General features: G+C 35.6%; 1 protein-coding gene across 1 annotated transcript in view; it reads left to right on the forward strand.

Annotated features, from left to right (window-relative positions):
- The first annotated feature begins 10,978 nt into the window (after window positions 1–10,978).
- SVIP (small VCP/p97-interacting protein) overlaps window positions 10,979–11,179 on the forward strand; it is an 8,988-nt gene continuing 8,787 nt past the window's right edge. The window contains exon 1 of the mRNA XM_010858471.1: window positions 10,979–11,155. Coding sequence (XP_010856773.1) covers window positions 10,979–11,155 — 177 coding nt within the window. The remainder of the gene's footprint in view (window positions 11,156–11,179) is intronic.

Below are 11,179 nucleotides of genomic sequence, written 5' to 3' on the forward strand. Positions count from 1 at the left end.
GATAGACACCCCACACATACAAACATACACAAACACACACACACACACACACACACACACACACACACGTCTTTTATTCACCATTACACTATCATACAGGAGATTTTCACTGCCCTAAAAATCTCCTGTGCACTATACATTCATCCTTTCCCTCTTCCCTCACCTGTGTCAAGGCCCTGGCCATCACTGATATTTTTGCTCTCTCTCTAGTTTTGCCTTTTTCCAGAATGTCATATGGTTGGAATCATAGAGTATGCAATCTTTCATACTGCTTTCTTTTACTTAGTAATAGACACTTAAGTTTCCTTCATATCTTTTCATGATTTGATAAGTCATTTCTTTTTACCCATTGCATGGATCCATTCACCTACTGAAAAACATCATGGGCACTTGCAGTTTTAGCAATCATCAATAAAATTGCTGTAAACGTTCATGGGGAAATTTTTTTTTACACATAAAAAATGTGTAAAATTTTTTTACATGAAATACCTAGAAACACAATTTCTGGATCATATGGTAAAACTGTGTTTAGCTTTTAGGGAAAAAAAAAAAAAAACCCTGGAAAACTGTCTTCCAAAGTAGCTTTATTATTTTGTACTCCCACTAGCAATGAATGACAGTTCTCTGTTGCTCTTCACCATTGCCCACATTTGATGTCATCAGTGTTTGCAGATTTTAGCCATGTAGATAGTTGTGTAGTGATATTTCATTATTTTAATTTGCAATTCCATGGTGGCTCAGAATCCACCTGCAATGTGGGATACCTGGATTCAACCCCTGAGTTGGGAAGATCCCTTGGAGGAGAGCATGGCAAACCACTCCAGTATCCTTGCCTGGAGAATCCCCATGGATAGAGGAGCCTGGTGGGCTACAGTCCATGGGGTTGAAAAGAGTCAGACATGATTGAGCAACTCAGCATATTGACAATCATTTTATATGTTTATCTGCCAACTCTATAACTTCTTTGATAATGTGTCTATTCAGGCATTTTGCCCACTTTTTAATTGTTTATTTTTTATAGTTGAGTTTTGAGCCATTTGTGTATTTTGCTTGCCAGCTTTTCATATGTATTTTGCAAATATTTTTTCTCAATCTGTCCTTTGTGTTTTCATTTTTTCTAGTAGTATTTTCCCAGAGCCAAAATTTTTAATTTTAATGAAGCTTAACATCAATTATTTCTTTCATGGATCATGCTTTAGTGTATCTAAAAACTCATTGTGAAATCCAAGGTCTTATAGCATTTCTCCTGTGTTATTTTCTAGAATTTTTATAATTTTATACTTTACATTAGGTCTATGATACATTTTGAGTTCCTTTCAATGAAAGGTATAAACTGACTGTTTTTTTTTTTTTTTTTTGCATGTGGCTGTCGTTCTGATTTTTACAGCACCATTTCCTGATCAAGCTATCCTATCTATACTGTATTACCTTTGCTCCTTTGTCAAAGTCCTGTTGACTATTTGTATCTGCGTGGATCTATTTCTGGGCTATCTATTCTGTTCCATTAAATAGAGTATTTATCTGTTCTTTTGCCACTTCCACACTGTCTTGATTACTGTAGCTTTGTAATAAATCCTGGAGTTAGATTAGTAATATCAGTAACATAAGTGTCAGCCTTCTAACTTTGTTCTTCTCCTTCAGTGTTGTGTCAGTAATCCTTGGTCTTTTTGTTTATTCATATAAAACTTAGAATCAGTTTATAAAAATCCACAAAGTAACTTGCTGTAATTTTGATTGTATTGTGCTAGATCTGGAAAAAACTGACATCTTAATAATATTGAGTCTTTTTATAAATGAGCCTTGTTTATCAGATTTATTTAGGTCATCTTTGATAATTTTTTTTCATCAGAGTTCCTGATCTTAGCTGGGAACATTTAGTTACTCATCATTAAATATGAGGTTAGCTGTAGGTGTTTTATAAATGTTCTTTCTTAAGTTTGAGACAATCCCTCTCTATTCCTACTTTGCTGTTTTTTTTTTTTTTTAATCATAAAGGGGTGTTGGATTTTGTCAAATGCTCATTCTGCATCTAGTGATATGATCACATAATAGAAGATCAGGGAAAAATCTCTTTGCTTCCAGAGTGGAAGGGGGAAACTGCCATTTTGAAATACTTAGGGCTCTTTGTTCTCCTAACAGGGCACACTCAAGGGAACTGATTTATCAGGATCTAATTTACCTTTTATCTAATTTGGCTTTTATCAAACTCTAGTTGACCTGGGGAAATGCCCAAATCCAGACCCTTCTACATAAGGTATGGAGAATACCCAACTAAAGTTCTGATCTTCACTCAGTGAAATATGAAGGCTTCCCTAAGAGGGCCTCCCTAAGACTCCCCACCAAACTGAGTTTTTTAACTTTCAAGCTAATCCATACTGAGCCATAGCAACTTGTCCATTAAAGTTTAAGTGTTCCTTCCAGTATGGTGTCAGCAGAGCAGTTCACCCTGGGACCTCAGTTCTCTGACGGATCTAAGAAAAGTTGTTGATTTTCAGTGTGTTCAGCATTTTTCTGGTTATGAGAATGTGAGTGATGATTTCCAAACTCTGTACATGTCAGACTGGAAACTCCCACTTATTTTTCCTTGATCAAAACTGGCCACTCTTAGCTGCAAGAAAGTCTAAAGTGGTAAAAAAAAAAAAAGAAAGAAAAATTGAAGTTGCTTTCTTGCTGCTCTAGAGAATTGAGGTTCTATTAGTGGGAAAAAGGACTTCTCAGGTGGCTCAGTGTAAGCAATCTGTCTGCCAATGAAGGAGATGCAGGTTCCATCCCTGGGTCGGGAAGGTCCCCTGGAGAAGGAAATGGCAACCCACTCCAGTATTCTTGCCTGGGAAATCCATAGACAGAGGAGCTTGGCTTGGCTACAGTCCACAAGGTCACAGAGTCAGACCAACTGAGCACAATTAGTGTGAAAGAAAATACCTTCATTTCCTTTTCAGGCCGAAACTCATCCTCTTCCCAGTTTTTCGAGTAAATGCATATTATGAATATAATTTCAGCCCCTTAGCTTTGCTTTCCTTTGTATTTCCATAGTCATGGGAGTTTATGTATTGCCACACAGGATCCCAGGATATGCAACTTTATATAGTTACCCCACTGTCTTAAATATCTACATAGCTCCTCTCTTGCTGATACACCTGTGTTTGTAATTCCACCCCCATGGTCATGATCTCTCTGATATGCATTAAAATATGCTTGCACAACATACGTTTGTTGTTATTCAGTCACTCAGTCGTGTCTCTTTGAGACCCCATGGACTGCAGTATGCCAGGCTTCAGTGTCTCACTATCTCCGGAGTTTGCTCAGATTCATGTCCATTGAGTCAGTGATGGCTATCTAACCATCTCATCCTCTGCCTCCCTCTTCTCCTTTGCCATCAGTCTTTCCTAACATCAAGGTCTTTTCCCAGGAGTCATCTCTTCACGTCTGCACAGTTATTCCATAGCAAAGTTTAATGATGTGGGATGTGGGGGAGAAGGGAGCAATGATTCCTGAGACCACCTTGCTACAGGGTATGACTTCTGAGCCCCTTAACTCTTGATTCATTTTCACACAATTAGTTTGGTTAACCTTTCCATCCCTTTTCCAGTGCAGATGTCTCGTGCCATTGGTTTCCTCTTTTTGTGACTTGTCCTCAATTTCAAACCATTATGGCTTTCTGTTAATAAATTCCCTTTTCTTTCTTGAGCTGCCAGATGTGTCTTATAGAAATGTCTGCCGAATGTTCTTTATCAATTATCCTACCAGCCAGAGAGCTTCCAGAGACAACTGATATCTCTCAAAAATACAAATATAAAAAATAAAATGCATGATCCATGAAAAGCCTGAGTTCGATCTGGCACTTAGTATTCATTGTCCTTAATACAAAATTTCTGAAATTATGTTCAGAACATCCAGTTATTTTCTTTTGGCGGTAGTAGGCCATTATCAACGTTTCCTTTTTCCACAAAAAGAACATGAGGGGGCTCAATGTTCCAAAGTATACACTAAAATTTTGTTTGGTTTAATTTCCAAACCACTGTGGACTGATCACTTTGTAACATACAATCAAAATGCTGTAGCAGTGTCAAATTATTATAAATGAACATAAATGCTTGTTCTCAATTTCTCTACTGATCTTGTTGCAAAATTGTAATGAATGTAATGGCTCATAATGAATGTAAAACTAGCACCAAAGCCAGAATAATACTGCTTTGAAAAGTGAAAGTCACTCAGTCGTGTCCAACTCTTTGCAAACCCATGGACTGTCCATGGAATTCTCCAGGCCAGAACACTGGACTGGGTAGCCTTTCTCTTATCCAGAGGATCTTCCCAACCCAGCGATCAAACCCAGGTCTCCTGCATTGCAGGTGGATTCTTTACCAACTGAGCATATCATTTTTCACTTTTTCTTCTCCTTATCTTTTGCAAATTGTTGTGTTATAAGTAGCACCCCTACTAATACCATCTTCTCTTTTTCTTTCTACTTAAATTAATCTTTGGCCTCCGAAAAAAGTATATCAACAGTATTTGTACAACTTAAATGATTTGAGATGAAAATAAAGGCCTGAGTCCACACATATAAGTGCTTTACATAAACATGGATTGTGCCCAGTAAGACAGAAGATGCATGATGACACCAGAGCATCCAACTGGAAAATGTTTGAAAACACTTTTTGTCTGTTTATCTCTGTAACAAAACTTTTCTCCTAATTATATCATTAATTATCATATTCATACATACCAAAATTATCCTGAAGTATTAAGATTAAATTCCTGCTGATAATGATATACATAAGCTTTCCATTTGCACTTATTTGTCACTCTTGTTCACTTCATTTTGGGACATTTCAAGACTTAAAACACTCAACAGGTAAATTAGTATACTTTTTCAGTCAATCACAGACCATAAAACTTGGAAAGAAAAATCCTTGTCTAACATCTCTATCACATCCATTATATTCTGAAATTCCTCTGTCCTGTCTCTAAATTGTTATTTTTGGTTTTTACAGTTTTTTCTATTTACAGCATTTGTTGCTTGACTCATAGAAAAAATGATTATATCATATTTATCCAGATAATGATTTATTTGGGGCTTCCCAGATGTCACTAGTGATAAAGAACCTGCCTGCCAATGCAGGAGACGTAAGAGATGCAGGTTCGATCCATGGGTCAGGAAGATCCCCTGGAGGAGGGCATGGCAACCCACTCCAGTGTTCTTGCCTAGAGAATTCCAGGGACAGAGGAGCCTGGTGGGCCACAGTCCATGGGGTCGCACAGAGTCGGGCATGACTGACACGACCTAGCACAGCACACACAGCATGTGATTTATTTGATAATAGTTTTCTATTATCATGACTTATATCTGGCTTCTATGTGACTGTTTTAATTTAGAATATTATTTCTAATTCTTTATACAATTATTTTTTGTAAGAAAGTCTTTTAAGACTTTTCCAAGAGAATTTATAGTTTGTATAAATCTTTGCTTTGTACGTTTTGATTGAATTTATTTTTCTCTGTGTATTTTAATCTCTTCTAGTGGACATAAAGTTGAAGTCTGTGTGGAAGAAATCATGCCGGACCACAGATTTCTAACATCAAGTGGCATTTTATGATGTGATGTCATTCGAAAAAGTAAAGACAGTGCTCTTCCAGTTCAGCAAAATAAACACAGTGCAACCATCTAACACCTAAGCTACAGGGTCTAGAATTTTATTAAATACGATATCTTACTACCACTTTGGTAATTTGAGAGTGCTTCTTTTCAACAAATAATAATATGCATATGCCTTTGTAAGTGATGTATTCATGCTTACGTTTTTGCAACTGGATTTACAACTTATTTAGAGATTTAGAGTTATGCTTTAATAATAGGGGAAAATACATTTCCTCTGCTGTTTATTTACAATGACTTGTGTTTAAACAAGATGTTTAGAATCTTTAAACAAGTCATAGAAGAGAGTTTTGTTTTGGTTTGTTTTTTATTGAAGTATGACGTATTGAAGTGTCGTTGACTAACGATATTAGATTCAGGTGCACAATGTAGTGATTCAATATTTTTGAAGATTATCCTTCATTTAAAGGTGCTATAAAATATTGGCTGTTTTCCATGCACTGTACATTATAACCCTGTATCTTATTTACTTCATAGGTTGTACCTAGGAAAGAGTTTTAATATAACTAATATCTGTATCATATGTTGATATTGCAAATAAGCTATAGTGTAATTAAAATTTTCATTTAAGTTATTAGTAAAATTTGAATACTGAATTTTTACTTTTATGCAAGAAATAAATCATTACCATATCTGTCTGTAAAATGCTTACTTACTTATATAAGTAATTTCTAACATGAAAAAGGAATTATCACAATTATTTTCTGATAAAAGAATAACCAACTATAGAATGAACATGAATGTTATATTCGATGACTGATGTGTGGTTTCTTAAATAAAATTTAAAGTGAAATACAGGAAATTCTGCTTCTGGGCATAATGGAAGTACCAGAATTATGTTTCCACAGTAAACAAATATAAAATAAGACAAAATTCTAAAAAACAATGGTTTCAGAAAATAGACAAAAGTCAAAAACAGGTTGTGATCCCTAAGAGAAGAGAACCAAATGAACTCCATTTACTGCCTGAGGAGCATTCCAGAGCAGTCCTTTATGCAGGGAAGAGGATCATAAGCAGAACACAGGAGTTTTCCTGATTGAGAAACAGGGATAAGGATTCAGGCAGTCTGAAGTAACTGGAACCTGTAGGGCAGAAATCCAGGAAGTAAGAAACTGCTGAAAGTAATTGGCAGTTCTGTCTTATGACCTGCATTTGGTCTGTGTTAAATGCTAAGCTGCATGTGTATAGGGTGAACTCAGCAAGGTCAGATCTGTTTACCCTTTTTGTACCATCCATGTGCGATATCTAGTGCCCAGTCAAGATTACTAGGCATGCCAAGGAGCAAAAAATTATAAAACATTAAAAATGGGGGAATCAAGTTAATAGAGACACCAAAATGAAGAGAGGATGGAATCAGAAGAATCAGTGTAATCATCTATTATAAATATGTTGACTATGTTCAGCAGTTTAAGGAAAAATGTGAACACAGCAAGGAGAGGAACGGAAGACTAAAAAGATGGAACTTTTAACACTGAAAATATCTGAAATTTTAAAAATCCACTAAATGACATTAACAGTATATTAGATGTAAATAAAAGACATTGAAGGTCACTCCAGTATTCTTGCCTGGAGAATCCAATGGACAGAGGAGCCTGGCGGGCTACTGTCCTAGGGTTGCAAAGAGTCGGACACTACTGAGAGACTACGTATGAAAGACATTGAAATTGAAGATACAGCAGATAAAGATCAATAGAAACAATTCAAACTAAAGCAATGAGAAAAAGACTGGGAAAATGATTAGTTGCTCACTGATCTGTGAGACATTATCATGAGGTCTAAGACATGAATAACTAGAGATATGTGAGTGGGGAAGGATGGAAGCAAAAAAAAAAAAAATGCCCAAAATGTCTCCAAATTTGATGAAAACTAACCCCACAGATTCAAAAAGTGTAATGGACACCAAGCAAAATGAATTCCAAACCTTACCAAATTATCTCATAATCCAATTGCTGAAAAACATTGAAAAAAGAAAACAGGGACATGCAGCACATTAAATGCTGAGAAATAAGCATAAGAAAACCACAAAGGTCATGATAAATCATGTAACCAAAATGACATCTTTAAAAAACTGATTGAAAACATTTTTAAAAATCTTGTCAATCTTACGTGTTATTTGAAGCAAAATGCAGTTGTTGTTGTTTTTTTTCCAGAAAAGGAAAGCCCCCAAAATATCTATCACTAGAAGACTGGCAGGGCAAATTCTTTAAGTAGAAGAAAAATTGTCAGATTCTTGGACCTTCACAAAATGAATAGCTCTGGAAATGATACACATGAATGAATACAAAATCATTTAACCTTCTTTTATTTTTTAAAAAATAATTGTTTTAAGAAAAAATCAAGGTATTGTGGCAATAATAACATGCAGGATTAAAATGTATGATAATAACAAAGTTCCTTCTAGGAGGAAGTTGAATTTATCCTATACTTCTGAGTTTCATATAGTCTACCTGGTCAGTTACTCTAATCATAGTCATCTTTTTAAAATGCAAATTTCAGGAAGGTAATTCTTACTGAAAGAAAAAACAAAACAGGAAAAGATAACTTGGAACTTGACTTGTCAGGACAAATACAAATCTTAAAGTTTGTAAGACACTTAAGTGTCTTTTCTATAAATATTAGTAAAAGGATTAGTCATCTAAACAGGTGACCTCGATTTGTTCCATCCACCAGAAATACAATTTGAATCCAAAGTCTTATAACTGATGGGTTTTATATTATTGTAACTTATTCATGGCTAAAATTTTAGAGTGGATACTATGAGGTGTTTGTTTGTGTCTGTATGTTTGTATTGTAGAGGTGTGGCATTGCCAATATTAATTTGTAAAAGAGCTCTATTTAATTGGCTTAAAGGAAATTAAGCATATATAAATACTCATAAATACAAAGAAACTTATCCACATGAACTTCTGAATCACATGATCTAGAGTTAATAAATTAAATGAACTAGATTACATTTTAATGGATGAAAAATTTCAGTTTGTCAGTTTAATTAACACAGACATCTCTTTAGGGTCATCAACATTAAGTATGATACTTTTGTTGTACCTAGGTTTACTCAAAATCAAATAAAACCGTATTATTCCTGCTACAAAATTTGTCAGCAAGAAAAATAACTTGATATGAAAGTTTTAAATAAATTAAAGGTAAATGAGGTAGTTTAAGTGAACTCTTTAGGAATAATTATGTTTTGAGTATATCTGTCTAAAATCATTTCTCCAGATTTATTTGTAACTTGAAACTGCTTAGTTAAATTCAATGATGGAAATTCATTGAATATACAGATCATTTCCAAATAAGAAACTGTAACATTACTGAACAAAAGCTTCCTTTTACAGAGAAACTAAAAATATTCAGGATTATTAGTAAATATATTTGGTGCCACACTGAGATATTTTCTTTACAGAACACCTGTTTTAGAAATTACAATTAATATTCACAAGTTTGCCTATCTATAAATTGCTAATGTACATGTTCATAATTGCTTACTTAGTTTTCATTAGAAACTAAGGTTTTTAAGGTTAAGAATTACAATTAAAATATCTAATTACAATTAAAGTATCTAATTACTACTAAAAATTAATAAGGAAAAAATCTTTGTATGCAAGGAAAAAGAAGGTATAAAGAATGGAAACACATGGGAAAAGAAAGGATTTTTGTCCTAAAGCTGTTTATTTCTAAAAGGAAAAGAAAATAAGGGACAAATTAATATGGATATAGAAAGCTATCTTTAGATAATGCCTTAGAAAGGCATTCTATGTGTTGGTCAGGGCTGATAAATAGTAGAATAAATTTAACTGAGTAAATGAGTTTTAAGTTGAAAGGTAAAATGGTACAAAACCTGAATTCAGCTTTCTCTCTATTAAGGAGACAAAGTTTTTGGAAAATATTGATCTTCTTTTGATAACTAATTGTAAAGTTTTTTTTACCTTTAACCAGTAATCTGTTATGACTTGCAACATTTGCTTCTTGAAATCTTTTATTGGCACTTTGGTTAAGTGAATAAGTATTGTTCCACAGTGACATATGACCCTATAATATTTGATCAAATGTTTTGAAACATTTTTGATATTTTTGACAAACTTTCCAAATTTCAAATTCTAATCAAAGTTCTTTTGACCTCTAGCTAACTTTGGGATGCTTCAGAGATAACATCTGAAAAATCTGATGAAGAGAAATATTAAACGAATTAGGGTTACTTTGTACATGAAATTATATGTAAGCATTATCAAAGGAGTCATGATAAAACTTAGTTTATGTTGTAAGGGTAAATGTTATTAATATAGACATTCTGGAAATTATGGACCTCCTAAAAATCTAATATGTCTAAGTAAAATATTAACAACCATAATTCTAGTAATCGTGCTGAATTTTGTAACTCACAGTAGTAACCAAGTTTCTTTGTCAACTGCATTGTAATCAGCTCTTCAATCATGTCTAGTCACTGTTTTACTCTGATGCTCTTGCAATAAGCACTTCATATTCAAAAGGATTCATAGAAAGGATTTTTTGACAAGTACAGTTTTCTGATAACTTTTACACCATAGCAATTAACTGGGTAAAAAAAATTAAATAATTTAAAAGAACCACTTGGTGACTTCATAAAGCTGTTAACAGAAAATTAACATCAAGAACCCAGTATGCTGGCATCAAGTTTCCAATGATATGTCCATTTGGCTGTGATATTTGTTACCTTAATTCATTAAAGTTGATGCTCAAGTGATTCTTATACCTATTAAATTTGAAAAGTATTCACTCTAAATATCTCTGAATATTTCAAACATTACTGCTACTCTTGGATGGAAAAATGCATCCAACGCACCAGAAAATAATGGACATCTCAACTAATGCTGCATTCACGCGGCTCAATTCTAAAACATAGTGATAAATTTCATGTTCTGCCCTCTTAACTGGAGTAGTACTGAGAGGCACTTACAGAAATGCGTGCTGACATCAACTTGAAATCTTGGCTTTAATTTCTTGGAAGTCAGAGTCCCTTCTCACAAAAGAGATAACATAAACTATCCCGAGTCATGTCACTCATTTATACAGGGTCAGCCAACTGGGAGCTATAAAGAGTTTTGCAGGCTATAGCCAAACTTTTCCATCCCTCTTCCGCGTGCTGCCTTCAGCAGGTGTTTCCTGAGTCCAAGGCCTGGTCCTAGCGGAGCCTCTGGAGGTAAGGGTGGGGAGTTGCCTCAGAGGGGCGGGGTTTAGCTGCAGGGGCGGGGTCGAGGCGGGGCCAGAGTTGAGCCCGGCAACAGTGGGGCGGAGCCGAGCCCATGAGGAATGGTGGGGCGTGGGCGGAGCCGCGGGGACGGGGCGTGAATGTGGGCGGAGCCGAAGGGCGGGGAGTGTGAGTGGGCGGTGTCGCGGGGCGGGGTGCGGCGTTGCGGGAGAGGGGCGGGGCAGAGAGGAGCGGCGGGGCGGAGCAACCCGGTCACCAAGCCGCCCGGCGGGGGCGGAGTGAGCGCCGCAGACCTGGGACCCGCGTTTGATCGCGCAGTTCTCACGGCCTGGTTTAGGCGG

The sequence above is a fragment of the Bison bison genome, unplaced genomic scaffold (assembly GCF_000754665.1).
Source record: "Bison bison bison isolate TAMUID 2011002044 unplaced genomic scaffold, Bison_UMD1.0 scf7180017864388, whole genome shotgun sequence".
NCBI classification, from domain to species: domain Eukaryota; kingdom Metazoa; phylum Chordata; class Mammalia; order Artiodactyla; family Bovidae; genus Bison; species Bison bison.